Source organism: Sinocyclocheilus grahami, unplaced genomic scaffold, assembly GCF_001515645.1.
Source record: "Sinocyclocheilus grahami isolate Dianchi unplaced genomic scaffold, SAMN03320097.WGS_v1.1 scaffold101.1, whole genome shotgun sequence".
Taxonomy (NCBI): domain Eukaryota; kingdom Metazoa; phylum Chordata; class Actinopteri; order Cypriniformes; family Cyprinidae; genus Sinocyclocheilus; species Sinocyclocheilus grahami.
In genome coordinates, this window is record NW_015505280.1 from 95,841 (window position 1) to 113,700 (window position 17,860).

Sequence of the window (17,860 nt, forward strand, 5' to 3'; positions counted from 1 at the left end):
GCAGATAGACTGATTCTTCAACAAACACTCGAAATTCAACATTATATATATATATATATATATATATACTGTATAAATATATATATATATATATATTTTTTTTTTATTCGGAGCTTTTAAGTTGCATTCAACAAACTTGGCACCAAGGTAATTATCGTTCACTAAAACTACTAAAAACATTTTTGTTAACTGAAATAAAAACAAAATAAAAAATGTAACCTAAACAGTATAATAACAATATTGACAAAAGAACATAGAAAATTAATAAAAATGTTACTAAAATAAAAATAAAAACTGAAAATGTGAAAATAAAAGCTTACTTAAAATATAAAAAAAACTATCATAGTATATAAATAACACTAAAGCAACATTGCTTTGCACAGTTGTTCAGCCTGCTGCGACTAGCTACATCTGATCTGAAATGCTGACTGTCAAACATGCCTAAAACTAATTAAAATGAGCAAGCAAGTTACTTTATCATTATAACCTTGTGACAAGGAACCAGGGTAGTTGTGTGAAGTCCGGTGAAACCCTCATATAGGTTTTAATGTGGGGCATCGCATTGCTCCTACCAGTAACATCAACATTCCAGCCACTGTTTAGAAGAGAAAGATTGAAAAAGTAAGGGAAAGAGAGAAAGAAAATGGAGAAACACCAGCTGCTATACCATTCCTAGGTGCAAAAACACCAAGCATTTCATGCCATTTGCAGGTGCAGAGAGATGATGCAATAGGCACATCTCTGATCACTTAGCAAAATTGAAGCGACCAGTAAAATCGCTTATTTATGGTGATAATGTGTTAAAATGATGGGAGAGATTGGATAAGAACCCAATTGAAATTTCTAAGGAGCAATTTAAGGGTCAGACAACTCTTGGGAAAGGCAGCTGTTTAGATCACGAGGTCTGGAGCCTTTCTGAGGAGCCTTTTCAGGAGAATATTTATGGTAACATTTAAAAACGGTCATTTTAGGCTGAATATTGATGTATAATTGTCAAAATGTTTTTTTTTCTCACAGAGATAGGAGAACTTACTGGAAGTACAAATGAAGCCAGAGCTGTTTTTGAGCTGTCTGTATGCTGTAGGGTAAAGATCCAGGGATAAGAACAGTCGGTTGTCATATAACGATTGTGGAGGTGTGAGGAAATTATTATTATTTTTTTTTTCAGAATAAAATAATAAATGATACCTGGATAGCCCTCTAAACGGGTTCTCACATTTTCCACAGATGGATAAACCTAGAAATGACAGAATGTTTTAAGGATTCATTACAGTTTTTAGTTTATGTCAATTTGAGTAAATGTTTAATGTGCTTAAATTGATTAATCATTGTATTAAATTATCTACACTGCCGTCCAAAAGTTTGGGTTCAGCAATAACCTTTTTTTTTTTTTTTAATTAATACTATATTTAGGGTTTCAAGGATGGATTCAGTTGATCAAAAGTAACAGACTTTTACATTGTTAAAGATTCTATTTCAAATAAATGCTGCTCTATTGAACTTTCCATTATCAAAGAAGTCTGAAAAAATGTACTGCTATTTCCACAAAAATATCAAGTAGCACAATTGATAAGAACAAATGTTTCTTGAGCAACAAATCAGCAAATAAGAATAATTTCTAAAGGACTGTGTCAAAAATGTTGTGATCGCCTAACTTATGAACTGCAGGCTATCCATCCATCCATTCATCCATCTATCTGTCCATTTAAACCTATTGACCTATAGAACACTAAGGAACTAGACAGAGCTAAACTGTATGACTCACACAATACAGATGTGAAAATCGAAAAGTAGCTTTGTGCGTATGTGTTCTTTATATGCTAACTGTATAAATTAATTAATTATATGTCTACATTTAGAATTTCTGAATAATTTCACCCCTACCTACCAGTTATGGAACTGAAGCACCTCAAAAGTTCAACAGAGTTTCTGAAGCCTGCTAATTGTAAGAGTCTTCGGTCTTTAGTGATGACACAGTGCCATTTAAGGCTTGATGGTACTGTCTGTCTACCATCTTTCTCTGTGCTGAAGACTCTCCGTGTGGTGCCATGCCTTTTCAACTGACATTTACAATAGCTGCATCAGACATAAATCAATCTTCTATCCTTCCATCTGAGCAGATATTGTTATGCAAATAACAGGATGGATGAGAATTCTTCTTGTAACTATTGTCTCTAACAGCTCGTGCCTTTTTGTACAATTGGAATTCAAGTATAGCAAATGGGAACATGCTATGAATATTAATTGCTAATTAAACACGCGAGACGTCAACAAATTTCTAATTTCATAGCTCAGAGGAATTATATACCGAAATACGAATGAGGAACATGCAGAAACAAGCAGATGCACATGTGCGCTCCGGCGTCCCTCCTTGATTCTAACCTAATTGAAATGGAGACAATTGAGGGGTCATTTATCCTGATAGATAAGCAAGCTGGTAGGAGAATATGCAACTGTGTTTATTGTAATATCCATCTGGCCACATTGTTCACAATCCAGAGAGGGTACGGCAGCGATACAAACAGATACTTTCACTGTTTCAGAATGCTCTGCAGGGGCTGTTCAAAACACTCACCAGGAGCATCTGTGTTTCTGGACTGGCTAATGATTTCCCTGCCTTCCCCAGTGTGGTCAGAGTGCGCTGGAACTCAGCTGCCAACCATTTAGTCTTATCAAGTCCCATGGAGCCAATACTGGAGAACTGGCCGAGCATGTGCCATTGCTCTTCATTCTGCATGGGCTTCGTGTGCTCGCTGAGCAACTGAGAGAAACAAAAACAATGAGTGCATGTCAGTATTTGCATGTGTCTAATTTGGCTAGCTTTCATCAAGTGACAGATGAATTAGTAACAAAATTGGACGCATGGCCTTTGAAGTCAACAACAATCAACAATAACAACAGCAATCTATTCAAAACAACACTTGACCTATTTTTGGTTCACAACCCACCAGTTAAGATCCACTGATGTGGCATGAGCCTTATGAAGGTGTAAAGAGGGCTGTGTGAGTCATTCATATCAAGGAGCTGTTTAAAAAAATGCTCATTGAGTTCGGTGTGACTTCATTTCAGTACAGAAACTGATTGCTCCTGGCTCAGTTTCTGAATCTTGCCAATCCAACACCTTGCTCTGCCTGCGTTATCTGAATTCCCTCAATAAATAAAGGCATGAAGAGTACGTCTCCAAGGCATCCTGCAGGTGTACAATGTTTTTTCATGAACATCTATTGTTGATGAGGAACTATTGCCTTTGAAGGAAAAAGAACTTGAATCACACAAAAAAGATTGTGTAATAACACAAAAACTTTACTTTTCTCAATCGTAGATGGCCCCACTTTTCCGTGGCAGGTCCTTGATATCTTCCTGGAGTTGAACCAATGAGATACTGTATACCCTATACAAGAAAACATACATAAGAAGTTACGTGATTCAAAAAACAATATCTTTTAAATTATCGTTCATTTAGATCATATTTTATCACCACATAAATGATGGAGGAGGGATTTGTTTCTGCAATTTTCACAACTTATCAAATTGTCATATTTCATAACCATGTCATATTAGTGCAACCAAACTTTGACAGATAAGCTTTTTAGAAAAAAAAGGCAAATAAACTAGATATTCATGAGCAGAACTGTATAGCCTGCTCTGTTCTTCTGAGTCATGTCTGTGAAGAATCAATTCCATTTGGATGGACAGATATTCTGATCACTAACTCTACACACTTTACTCTATTTTTTGTGTTTTTATTTGTATACTACAATTCAAAGGTTTGGGGTCAGTAGGATTTTTTAAAGCAATCAAAACTTTAATTTAGGATTCAAGGATTATTTCTGAAAAATAGTATCCCGGTTCTCACAAAAATGTTAAGCAGCACAACTGTTTAATTCAGTGCAGGTTCATTTACTTTTATCACGCTTGTACATTATGAATGTTAACTCTGCTCTGACATATTGGATCAAAGATTTTCTCACAGATTGAGCACAGAGAGTTTTCACAAATGGTGTACTTTCAAATGAATTGATCTTAAATACAGGGGCACCACAAGGTTGTGTGTTGTCACCACTTTTATTTTCAGTATATACCGTATACCGTTTATATTCAGTATTTACAAATTAAGAGTAATACAGCTGGTCTGTTTAAGTATGCAGATGATATGGTTTTGGTGCAACTGTGTTCTGAAAACCCATTACTGAGTGAGCAAATGTATTTTCAAAATGTGGCTGTTCTTGAGGATTGGTGTAAATTGAGTGCTCTGTATATAAACGTAAAGAAGACAAAGGAATTGATCTTTAGTTGCAATTCTGGCAAACATTATGTGTTAAAGGAACTAAAGATACATGAGCAGGTTGTTGAGATTGTGGAAAGTTTTAAATATCTGGGAATATACCTGGATACAAGTTTGACTTTAGGTGAAACTGTGGACAATATTTTAAAGAAAGCAAGCCAAAGGTTGTTCCTCATGTGGAAACTGAAGAGTTTTGATGTTAGCCAATCTGTTTAGGAAATGGTATATAAAAGTCATGTTGAGAGTATTTTACAATTTAATATTACAGCCTGGTATGGTCATTTAGGAGTGAGGAGTAAGGATAGTAAGAATGGCAGGGAAAATAATAGGTCGCCAGCAAATGCAGCTTGAGGAACAGTACTTGTTGGCAACATATAGGAAAGCATCAAGTGTTGTATCGGATTTTACACACCCACTTCACTCTGAATTTGTAATACTCCCACCTGGAAATTTGTAATACTTCTCCCACCTGGAAGAAGGTGTAAGGTCATCCAAATATTCCTTTGCAGCAGTTAGAATGTTAAATGAAAGGTAGGCAACTCTTTGTGGAACTTTTATATTTATATATTTTTTTGTGTTATGTGTGTTCTTTTGTATTATGTGTGTAATTGTATAGCATGAGAAGCCAAATACACATTTCCACAGTGGAGGACAAAGTTTAAACTAACTAACTAACTAAACTAACTAACATTGATAACAATAAAAATGTTTCTTGAGCAGCAAATCAGTATATTAGAATAATTTCTGAAAAATCATTCTAAAAATCATCAGTAATGACTGCTGAAAATTCAGCTTTGCCATTACAGAAATAAATTATATTTTAAAATATATTAAAATAGAAAATGGTTGTTTTAAATTGTAATAATATTTCACAATATTACAGTTTTTACTATATTTCTATATTTTTGTTTAAATAAATGCAGCCTTAGTGAGCATCCTTCCAAAAAAAAAAACTTAACCTTAGACTTTTAAAAGGTAGCACACATGCCATTCTTTTACACTGGTATAATTTATTTCAGATAAACCCAGAATTTCTGCCAGCATAAGCAGCATTGTTTTGCGGTTAGTCAAGGGTCTGATTATGCTATTCTGATATCACGTCATCTTTCTAATTTAAATAATGACTCTTTCACTTGTTAAGATTCTCACCTTGTTTCTGACAGATCATGCTGTTTGATGCGGTCAATCCACTCAGTGAGCTCTGGGGCCTGATATGCTTCCAGGTATTCCAGCAGGTCTCTTTTGAAGTTGGTTGGAGACTCTCCCGCTGTTCCCGGACTTCCCTCTGGTAACCTGGGGTACAGAGGACTCATCCACATCCTGTCATAAAGATACAAGAGCATATTTACTAATGAAGGGAGTGAATAATCAAAATGTTACAAAGTTCATGCACAAGACTGTCAGATCCTGAAGTGGCGACAGGGGTATGTGCAGGGTTATATGGGTACAGAGTTATATGCCTGGTTAAAAGTAAAAAAGTAAAAAGCCTCTGAAAATCAATTCCAAGAGCGATCACAATAAAGTTAATTAAAAATATTTAATTCATAAAAGTCATTTGTTTGTCAGACTACACTGGTTTGTTTTTGCACACATCCCACAATGACAACTCAATAGAAAGATGTTACTTGATATCATTCCACATCTTTTTATTGCATCACATTAATCACAGACTGAAAACTCACACTTAAATGTTTAAAATATGATTTCTTTTGCCACGGCTCCAAAGATTCAGTAGTGAAGGAGCATCGCTGCTGAGAACAAAAGCAATGGAGTAAAGCTAAAATATGTCCCTCCATAAAATTCAGTTACAAAAGATAAAGAAAACATGGGTTGTCAAAATTCCATATACATTTTTCATTCACCTCAATTAAAATATAGGGTCTATTTTTTTTACTATATTTACTATTGCAGAAGCATCAAGGCTTCTGCATTCCACAAGTGCACACATACACGCAGAAAAAGACTTCAACATGCTAGACTTCTCTTAGAGAAGTCCAATAACTCATGATTTGAGGAGTGTGGGGACTTGTCTTGACAGACTGGTTATAGCATATTCCCATGAGGCTCTAGGAGAACAAATCAATATGGATTCAGATTGGAGCCATTACAATAAAGTCAGCAGAAAAGCCCTTCAGAAAAGACTTGAGAGGAAGAAACTTTGTCTGTGTGAATAATAATGAGAATATGGCTTGGGCTGCAATATAGAAGGGATACCTGGGATCAGACAGAACCAGATGGGGAGACACGTCAGACATGTAATGATATTCATTGTGCTTCACTGCGGTCTGAAACTGATAGAGACAGGTTGGCAAAGTGAATATATGCGAGGAACAGAGGATGTATTCTGCATAACATTGACTTAATACTCTGGCATTCAGGCAACTGCATCTAGCATTCGCCCAGCCAATTCAAACAGCTGACCTATGCCTTACTATCGTGAGAGAGAAAAAAATCGTTGCTGTTAAAAATCTTGCAATTTTCATGAAAATAGTAGATCTCTTTTCCATTCAGCCATGGTCCCAACCTTACTCATTACTCAGGCACACACACACAGAAACATCCTTCTGACACTAGATGGCACTATAAGTAGCAAATGTATGTTTTTGCTAATTAACTCCAGAACATCATGGGCTACAATCAAAATTATAATTTTTTCCCTCAATCCTATAGTACTCAGTGCAAATACATTTTCAGCCATAGCCTATGTTTAATTGACCTGTGCATTGTTTGTACAATATCACAAAAATGGGTACATACTAAATATCTGAAGACATATGCCCAATTACACCAATGTTTCTTTCTTTCTTTCTTTCTTTCTTTCTTTCTTTCTTTCTTTCTTTTTTGTGATAAGGGGGTGCTCTAACTGAGCAGAATGGTTCAACTGTAATTAAAGTCAATGTGAATTATCATTTGTTACCCCATTTTACACCAAGTTTGGGGTCAGTAAGTTTTATTTTTCATTCTTTAAAAAACAAATTTAATAGTAATGACATTTGTAATGTTCAAAAAGATTTATTTTAAAGTTTACTGTTTATCAAAGGATCCTGAAAAAAAAAATCATGGTTTTCACAAAAATATTAAGTAGCACATCTGCTTTCAACAGTTAACTGCAAGAAATGTTTATTGAGCACCAAATCAGCATTAGATTGATTTCTGAAGGATAGACTGGAGTAATGGATGCTGAAAAATTGGCTTTGACAGGAATAAATGACATTTTAATTGAAAACAGTTATTGTAACAATATTGAGGAATATTGCTATTTTTACTGTATTTTCGCTCAAATAAAAGCAACCTTGGTGAGCATAAAACATTAAAAAATCTTACTGACCTCAAAGACAAAAACGCAGAATAGAATTGAATCCATTGTGAATTGATTGGCAGAGGGTTTGCTTACAATGCCCTCTGTGTGAACTGACACTGATCTCACAGCACAGGTTGAGTGAATGTGCCAATATACTCTACTATGTCAGATTATCTGAATATACTGTATGTATGCCAGAGGGTTTAAATATTAATTGCTCAATTCAGAGATTTAATTTCCACCTCACTAATTCGCAGTTTAGTGTGGGTGATAACCTAACTGCCAGCCTAACCCTGTGACTCCTTAATGGTATTCTGTTCCTGATAGACCACTAATATAATCGAACCTAATAACCAAAAGTGATTGCTAATTCATTGGCCCTCGCTCTGACCTGCCTGCTAGCTTCTGTGAATATGACACCATGGAGAATATCTTTATTAACGAACAGCATTCATAAAACGCTGCTTCATTTAAGCAATTATTCCATGTAGCTAATTTAAACAGACCATTTTAGGTCAGAGGAGTCTATAACAACATGATTGGCTTATTTGGATTTGCAGAGCTCGACACTCCTATTTAGGATACATCAGCTTAATTTCAATTTACTCTAAGTGTCTGCTCAGTGTGTTGTCATAGCAACAGACAAATGTGTCATTAAGACTAGCAAATGCACGACTTTCATTTCTGATATGAAACAAATGTTGGCACATTCGGAAAATGAGCAACTCCAAAAGAGAGCACAACATAAACAGCTTGTTTCTAATTGACCGGAGCATCAGCATTAACATTTCCGTTCTGATTATTCATTCACACAAGTGCTGCAAGATCTGTGTGAGTGTGTATTTAGCCCCTCCCATTCCACACTGGACCATCTTACCCCTGTGTCTTCTGGTACCAATCGGCTCGGATGAGGTTTGAGGCAAGAATGATGACTCTCAATCCCTCCTCGTACCAAAGCAGCATCATTTTCCTGCAAAAGGCAACTATGACTTTAATACAGCTCATCTTATATAATGACATTCATTTGATCTAACCACTTTCTTTCATTTCTGTCCAACAAACAGTGTGAAACACTACCAATGGCATATTTAGCAAAGACTCAGTATTACATGATTCGTCATAAATATTCCCCTTTTTAGAGCTAATAAATAATAATAAACGTTACATAACATTGATTTGACCTAAAATCCATGTCTTTTTGTGTCAAGCGGTATAAAAGAGTACATTTAAACAGTGAGTCACATTTATTAAGCCTTCAGCTTTTGTGTTGTATTAATTGTAACAAGATCAATTCTATGCTGTTCTTTGTTTGAAAAAATGTATTAATTAAACAAAAAACTCTCCATGCTCTTTAGAGAGGGATGTTTAGAACTCATTTAAAGGCAAATTAGCACATGTAGACTTGACAAAGGTGTTCGAGAAGGATTATACTGCCAATCTTTTGCTTCCTTTTTTGTTGAATTTATATGAAATGAGACAAGCCATTTAACTCGCTCCTCTGGAGTCAAAAATGCTCAATTCTGTTATGTCTTTCTCTGTTGAATAAAACATGAAAGATTCTTGTGAGAGAAAACAGTGCTCTAAGAATACATTACATTAAAATTCAATACTGCGCCTGTTTAACATCTAATTTCAACTCATCACAACAGATGCTCAGCTGATAATCTGCACGTCGGCACGGACTGCCAAGACGTTAATACGCTCTCAAGTAGCTCGAGGAGTGCTACATTCCATATGCATTATGCTACTGAATGCTTATAAAACCTAAATCCTGATCAAGGTATTAATGAAATTATATAAGTGAGCTACAACACTGCCAATGTTGCATTGTTACTTAACCAAGCCACCACTAGTACCACTCCAATATATGATATGCTTTCTGAGTGTTTCATTTCATAACCAGTGTTGGGGGTAACGCATTACAAGTAACGCGAGTTACGTAATCAGATTACTTTTTTCAAGTAACTAGTAAAGTAACGCATTACTTTATAATTTACAAGAGAATATCTGAGTTACTTTTTCAAATAAGTAACGCAAGTTACTTTTGTTTCCAATTTATTGATTGACAGCTCTCCTGTCCCCATATTGAGAGAAATCAGAAGATGTTACTGTAGTTCAAAATAAATATGAATATGCATTAATTCATCTCACTCATAAAAAACAGATTCCGTATTCCTCAAAATTAATAAAAGTAATGCAACTCAGAATATGACGCAAATCTGCAATAATTAAATGTTAAACAACACAAATATCCTTTATGTATTTAATCCCATTCTATTAACCAATGTCTTTGCGTCTGACCTTCGATGATCCAGTTCAACCATACTAATAAGCAAAAATGACTCTAGACAAACATTTGTGTTTTTTTTATTGCTGAAGTGTGTTGAAATGTCTTCTTCTGCATTCTACTGTACGGATGTACATTTACTTTCCCTTCAGCCTGAGGCTTATTCATTTCACTTTTGGTGTGAAAAGGCTTTTATATATTTGCCAAAAATATAACGTTTGTATTTTAAAAACAAACAAGCAAGCCCTGTCCAGATTTAAAAAGTAACGCAAAAGTAACGTAACGCATTACTTTCCATAAAAAGTAACTAAGTAACGTAATTAGTTACTTTTTTATGGAGTAACGCAATATTGTAATGCATTACTTTTAAAAGTAACTTTCCCCAACACTGTTCATAACTGTGAGCATTAATATGTTGGGAAATTGTCAAATTACTTAATCCATAATCTGTGATGGTACTGATGGGATATGGTTTACAGCTGACATTTCAGTTCATCCCAAAGGAGTGCAATGGCTCAGGTCTGGACTTTGTGCAGGCCAGTAAAGCTCTACACATCAGACTCAGTTAAGCATTTAACAAGTGGCATCCTATGACAGTGACACGTTAAAAGTCACTGAGCTTTTTGGTATGACCCATTCTACTGAAAAAGCGTATCATATGGCTCAATGCTTGGTTTTACACACCTGTTTTATGTCTGTACATATATGTTTAACAGTGTAGTGTCCAGGATTTTTACTAGAAATGGCAAGCTTAAGTCTTATTTTCTTCACCCATTGTCTCACTAAAATTATACAGACAAATATAATGTCCAACACTCACGTATGATGAGTGAATGCAATATCCAGTTTGGCCTGTCAAAAACAAGACAGAGTTTGATTCAACAAGAAACTTAATGGTTAAAAAGCCTTAAAGTATTTTTTAAGCCTTAACCCCTTAAAATATTTTTTCAATATACAGTTACTGAGAAACAGACTACCATAAAGTTTAATGCTTCCCTCTAGTGAAAAAAGTTGATTACTGCAATGACAGAACCTGGCAGAAAGGAATATGTGGATATGGTTTGGCTTGCTCCATTAACTGAACCTTGGACTCTCTTTTTAGAAAGAGAACAACAACAACAACAAAAGTACTCAGTTTAAGCACAAAAGACCTTGTTGGCATGTGTTCAGTGTGGTGAAATGGTGTTTTATGTAGCTCTCTTACAGTGTGCAATTCTACATCAAATCCAAACAGTTTAAAGGTGAGATTTCATCCTACCTGAATTCAGGCGGATACTGCTCCACCATCCATGGAATGTCAAAGCAGTAATTAAACTACAAAAGAAGAAAGGTGTCGATCAGGATAAAAACATTACAACATTTTGTCTAGTTGGTAGTAGACTTCTTAATTGCAACTTCATTCATTAACACAATACCTGTACAGACTCTTTCAGGGTTCAAAACATTGGAGAAAGTATCTCTGATTATAGTACAGAAGGAGGAAACAGATTATTAGAAGATGCTTAGAAATGTATCAGGACTATTTATTTAGTAGACAAACTCTTTACATACCTTTGATATGTAACGCTCCAGTGTTGAACTTTTTTGGTATCCCATCAGTGACTTTAAGTAAAAACGATACATGTCATTCATAGACAATACATTTGTCTCAAAGAAATCGGCTGGGTCTTCTTCATAATAACTAGTGCCGTGTGGACTTGGAGGACGTTTGTCTTCAGTCTTCTTCATCTTAGGACTTACATTAGACTTCTTGGGCTCATTTTTCGAGGCAGATGTTGGAGTTTCATCTTCACTGCTTGAGAGGTTCCAGCCTGCCTCCTCTGTTTCTCTCGTTCTCTTTACGGAAGGGTTGCTTTCGTATTTTACAGGGTTGGTTTGATTCACATGTGTGGCTGTCCTGGCTTCAGATCCCATGGGGGGAGCGGATGGTTGATTCACAGAATGGGTGTCCTCATTGCTTTTTGGACTCAGCTTGGGCTCTAGCATGAAGAAAGTGGTGATCTTATCAAGTTTAATACTTGGTTTGTTTGAATCCTTCTGAGGTGTTGGAGGAATAATGTTGTCCTCGTCTTCACTATCTGATATGGTCCACTTGCCATGCTGACGTCCTGGGACATTTTTGTTCAGCTGTGGATCACAGTATTATTTTACTTTTGTAGTTGCACACAGTAAACCATATGCTGTAAACTATCATACTATATAATGTATACAACGCTGTCTGTTTTTGTCTCAAAATGGATAAAATGCGTTGAAAAAACTTTTGTATTTGCACAGGTAGATGGAGCTTTGTACAAGAGACAAATGCTGGCATGGCATCACATGAACATGTGATAGATCGAGCTTAACTACTGTATACATAAGAATACCAATATAGTTCGACGTAAATGAACTTAGACTTACAAAGAGGCGGGAAAATGAAACGTACAGGCTACAAGAATATACAGTATATATATATATTTTAAATGTTACAGTTATAAAGAAAGATAAGCGCTGTATATATACAATTACAAAACTGCTGGATCCTTGTGCATTTGAAACTCATATCATAAACACCACAACAGCTCGTTGTGTTTGGATTCGGCATGCTGAGACGCCACAATGTTGTAGCGGAAGTGGGCTACCATAAATATCATAAATATGTCACTGGGAGTTTTTTTTACAGACATAAAGTTTCATTATGAGCTCACTTGTCATCGCATGGATCAACATTCGAAATGTTTTATTTATTAGTTCTTTAAAAAAAATGGTGACAAGCAAAATTCATAGAATAATAATAGAATTCTAATCAAAATGATAATGTAAAATATTGTATAAGTAATGATAATAACATAATATTTAATATGTCAATACGTATCGGTTTTTTTTTTGACAGTATTTCATTTGACATCACTGTAATGAGGATTGGATGGGGGTGCTTAAATGTCATGAACATAATGTAAAATGCAAACATCCTTAATGGCCCTAAAATAGACTTTTTCTTTAAGCAGTATTCCATTTTTCCTTAGACGGTTTAGGGTTTTCCTTAGACGGTTTTTAAATTGGTTTGGGGGTGAAATGTGTTGACGACAGATTTCTTGAAATTCTCTTTTTTTACATTGGACTTTTATTTTGAAAATACCGGACTATTCATGGATCATTCGCACGTTTCTATCCAGTCAGCGTCTCTGGTACTGCGTACTTCAACTGAAGTACTCTGCATAGACAACCAATCCCTCACATCCATACGGTTTCTATGCAAACATCTACAACTGTCCAGAAGCCTTCAGATTTTTATATCTAGGTTTTCAGAATGCAAATATTCACAACTGGAAGAAGCTTTAAGATTGAGAGAGAAATAAGCAACGCCGAGAGGAAAAAAATAGAGTTGGTAAGTAAGAATTGAGTTCATGTTTAAGTTCATGTTGAAGAACGCTTGTGAAACAGCTTTGCTTGGAACAGATTCTGGTGTGGATGCTGAGTGTACAGATACGGCATTAACAATATGACAATATTGTGATCAAGATAGGTGGTTCAAAAGTTATACGACAGAACAGAACATGTCACATTTCTGTGTAAGTTAGGTGAACGAGCATGGGATGAATTTGGGCTGCATTGTTTAAAAAGCTTGGTGTTGTGGGATTTAGGTAACGTTACGTGAGACGCGAATAGAAAAGTAAATATGAGGGTTCTCGACATTACATATGCAAACGAATTAAACATTTCTCTACAAACAGTGTGGGAAAAATGATTCGCCCGAACAGGGACTTGAACCCTGGACCCTCAGATTAAAAGTCTGATGCTCTACCGACTGAGCTATCCGGGCTCTAGGAGGCTTAGTAGAGAGGGGCAACTAAATCACTAACTGCAATGTATACTTCCGTAGCTGTCGTGAACAGCAACCTCATAAATCATTACGATCATTGCACAGAATTAATCTGCATACTATTGTCTGGACATAACAAGCGTTGTGCCGAATTCGGTAACATTACAGAAATCCGTGACTAGAGGTCGCTGTTCATTATATGTTTGTGCAAGATCGATTGTTGCACTCAAGCGGCAACCTCCCACTCTCTCTCGTGAAGCCAACAAGGAGAGAAGGAAGTGACTTAAACTGTAATTCATCAACTGGCCGCTAGAGGCTGACTGCAAAAGGGAGTCAATCCCATAGACTCCCCATGTTAAAATGCCCAAATTTACAGCAGAAAAAACATGTTTACAGCCTGGTTCAAAAAATAATTTTGGTCTATATAGCTAATTTTGCCCTTCATGACAACTGTGAGGGGGGTGAAACTCATCCGTTTCAATTATATTAAGCCTTAAATTTCTGCATAATTAAGGGCGTGGCCACTTGAGTGACAGGTGGATTGCCGACTGCTGTCACCACCGTCGAGCTAGGTGGGTGTGGCTTCAGCAACCTGCTCCCGCCTCTTTGCCCATTTTCGATTATCCAAGATGGCGACGGCCGCCTCCGCCCACTTTTGAGCTTCAAAAACGCTCTTCGGTTTTTATACAGTCTATGTGTGCACTGCATTTTTTTGTAACTTTGCGCACGCCTCCGCTTCCGAAGATGCACGACTTCAAGGCGACTCTGGCCGAAATCGTATAGGGTTAGATCTCTGCCACAATCCTGCCCGTGAAAGATCAGCTTTTGAGCGCACAAAAGTGCATTTTGTGCACGATCTGAATTTTGTGGAGAAAATGTTTGTTTCGCAAAGAAAAAAGTATTTAGAGCGCACTAAAATCAATTTTGCATTTAAGGTACGTTTTTGGATGTGTGCAGACCTTCTCTTTTGAACGTGCAACATTTCACTAGCTTGCTCCCTTGATGCCCGCCCCCTCTAAATGCCACAGCTGGCTTGCTCAACACAACCCAGCGTTACAATATGCCATAATTCCAGCCAATCAGAGACGAGGCTGCTAAATTCTGATTGGCTGCCTTGACAAACAATCACAACATTCCTTGCATTGCTGATGACAGCTGAAGAGGGAAAATACAGTGCATGCTTAATTATTAAGTTGATATTCTGATTATATTTTATTTCCAACATCAATCTTAATAACTACTATAAATCTTGTATTTAATCACTTATAACCTATATATTATTGTTCATGAAGGCTGGAAGTGAAAACGCCTTATATTCAGGTGTGCATAATTATTAAGCAGGTTATCTTCTACAGATAACATCTCGAGATGGACTAAAAATGAACTCCCAAAATTGTACTGCCAGATTCTGGAAGATAAATTCATCAAACAGTGGTTCAAGAGAATGTGGTGCTGGTTCTTCAAGAGTCACTCTCAAATTATCTGTCTATAAAGCATATATATATACTTCAGTATGTGATTCTTATTAAGTAGGGGTCATTTTTTAGGATCGAGGCTGCTAAATTCTGATTGGCTGCCTTGACAAACAATCACAACATTCCTTGCATTGCTGATGACAGCTGAAGAGGGAAAATACAGTGCATGCTTAATTATTAAGTTGATATTCTGATTATATTTTATTTCCAACATCAATCTTAATAACTACTATAAATCTTGTATTTAATCACTTATAACCTATATATTATTGTTCATGAAGGCTGGAAGTGAAAACGCCTTATATTCAGGTGTGCATAATTATTAAGCAGGTTATCTTCTACAGCTAACAACTCGAGATGGACTAAAAATGAACTCCCAAAACTTACTGCCAGATTCTGGATATATATATATATATATCAGTCTTCAAGTATTTTACTACACTTCAGTATGTGATTCTTATTAAGTAGGGGTCATTTTTTAGGATTCTATACTTAACCTAAGTCTCTGAGAACCTGACATCTTTACTTCTGGAGACTCCAGGTAGGTTGCAGTTCTGGAAAATGGTGGCGCTGGAGACTAAATGGTTCCTGGTGATTTCACACCTAATTCTTCACCTTAATTCCTAATTCTTTTGCAGTTAACATGCATCTTTTCTTCTCCACATGTTTTTGACTGACCCTGCTGACCCACTGAGCATTTTGCTGTCCAATGGTTATGCATTGACTTTGCAATTTCTAGTATTGTATTAGTTTTTAATATTTCTCATGGGCATTTAATAATTTTTGGCTTTCTCTTTTTTTGACTCATTTTATCTGTAAAAGAAAATCTGCTTAATAATTATGCACACCTGAATATAAGACATTTTTCCCTTCCAGCTAGGGCTGAACAATTTTGGAAAATAATCTAATTATGATTTTTTTTTACCTATATTGCGATTGCGATTTAATATGCAATTATTTTTTAAAGCTCTTTATGTTCTGTATTATTCAACAAAGACAAGCTATAAATCATTGTATAGTATGACCAACACAATATTAGATAGATTAAACATAAATGTTCTTTTCTGCAGGCCAGGCCTGTATGTTACCATGAAATTAGGTGATGCATGAATTGATATGAATGACATTTATCTACAATCACAGTATATTGACTGATTTGTTGAACTTCCAACCTTGTAAGCATGTAATAATTATGTTTAAATAAGCCTGGTGTAAACATTAATATGAAAGTCAGTAACAAATCACACAAACTAAAGTAGACCATGCAGTGGTTCTCAAACTTTTTTGGTCGCGCCCCCCTTTAAACCTATAAAAAAGAAACTGCCCCCCTTTCCCAAATCCCCATTCCACCTCAGACTACCAAATAATTTCACTAAACATTATGAAAAATTTATGCTTTTTTCATTTAAAAAAACCTACAGGGAAAAAAACACCTGCATCACTTGAAACACTGAAAAATAGCATAGAGAGAATAACGATTATTATTATTATTCTCTCTCTATTATTCATGTATTTTTTGTGGGTTTCATGTTGTCCGCTAAGGCAGAGGACACACACACAGGCTTTCCTTCTAACCAACAACATTAAACACCGTGTCTGCACCGGACGCGAGCTGCAAAATACAGTAGAACCATTATAATCAGTGACGTTGTGTACACTGGATGCGGAGCGGCGCGACCATAGACTGTATAGGGTGCGACACGAAAAACCCAGACAAATTTACTTCAACTTTTTTGAGCAGAGTTTTATTCCCAAACAATATACTATACTACCATAATCTATACTAGATCTTATTACTGCACTATATATTCTTTTTAATGATTGAGAACTTGCTCCCCAATCAGCACCTGATAAACACCTTAATACATTAATTCCTCTTTTACATTTTTCAATTAATTTCTGTATATGTATTCCAAAATTTAACTTTGAATCCATCCACATACCCAGGAATCTGATGACCTTCACTTGCTCCAACTGATGACCACACATCTTAATGTTTAATTTCGGATTATTTTTCTTATTCGAAAAACAAATTGCTTGAGTTTTCGCCACAGAAAAACGAAATCCCCATATCTTAGCCCATCTCTCTATCTCATTCACCGCATTTTGCATTTTGCTTTCCACAAATGAAATATTCTGTCCCCTTTTCCATAGTGCTCCGTCGTGTGCATATAGGGATCTACCTACTCCACTCTCTATACTGTAAAAAATATCATTTATCATCAAGTTAAACAAAATAGGGCTACTTACACTTCCTTGCGGAGTTCCATTCTCTATTGAATATATTCTAGAATACTTTGTTCCCACTCTAACTTGAATTGTTCTTCCAAACAAGAAATTTAAAATCCAATTGTACATTCTTCCATTAATTCCCAGACTTTCTAATTTCATTAATAACCCCTCCTTCCACAGCATATCATATGCCTTCTCAACGTCAAAAAAGACTCCCACTAATACCTCCTTCTTAATTTGCGCCTTTCTTATTTCATTTTCCAGATAAACTATAGAGTCCATAGTACTACGCCCCAATTAAGCTTCTTGCATTCCATTGACATATTGTTAACGCCATTATGAACCACCACATCCTGTTTGAGTATTTGATGCTTGCATCTTTAGTTTGTCATTAATCATTTCCACTGAAATGCCCTCTATCTCTAGGTATTTTTCAGCTGCTTTGATTATAATTTTGATTCTCTCTGTCCGGCTTTCC

General features: G+C 35.9%; 1 protein-coding gene, 1 non-coding gene and 1 pseudogene across 3 annotated transcripts in view; 1 reads left to right on the top strand and 2 right to left on the bottom strand.

Moving 5' to 3' along the window:
- LOC107588286 (tyrosyl-DNA phosphodiesterase 1-like) overlaps positions 1–13,003 on the bottom strand; it is a 29,254-nt pseudogene extending 16,251 nt beyond the window's left edge.
- A 40-nt stretch (positions 13,004–13,043) lies between these two features.
- Positions 13,044–17,860, top strand: part of efcab11 (EF-hand calcium binding domain 11) — a 57,080-nt gene continuing 52,263 nt past the window's right edge. For both annotated transcript variants that reach the window (XM_016276303.1, XM_016276304.1), the window contains exon 1: positions 13,044–13,240. In XM_016276303.1, coding sequence (XP_016131789.1) covers positions 13,163–13,240 — 78 coding nt within the window. In that variant the 5' untranslated portion in view covers positions 13,044–13,162. The remainder of the gene's footprint in view (positions 13,241–17,860) is intronic.
- Positions 13,603–13,675, bottom strand: trnak-uuu (transfer RNA lysine (anticodon UUU)). Its single transcript has one exon. It is a non-coding gene; the product is annotated as a tRNA-Lys (tRNA).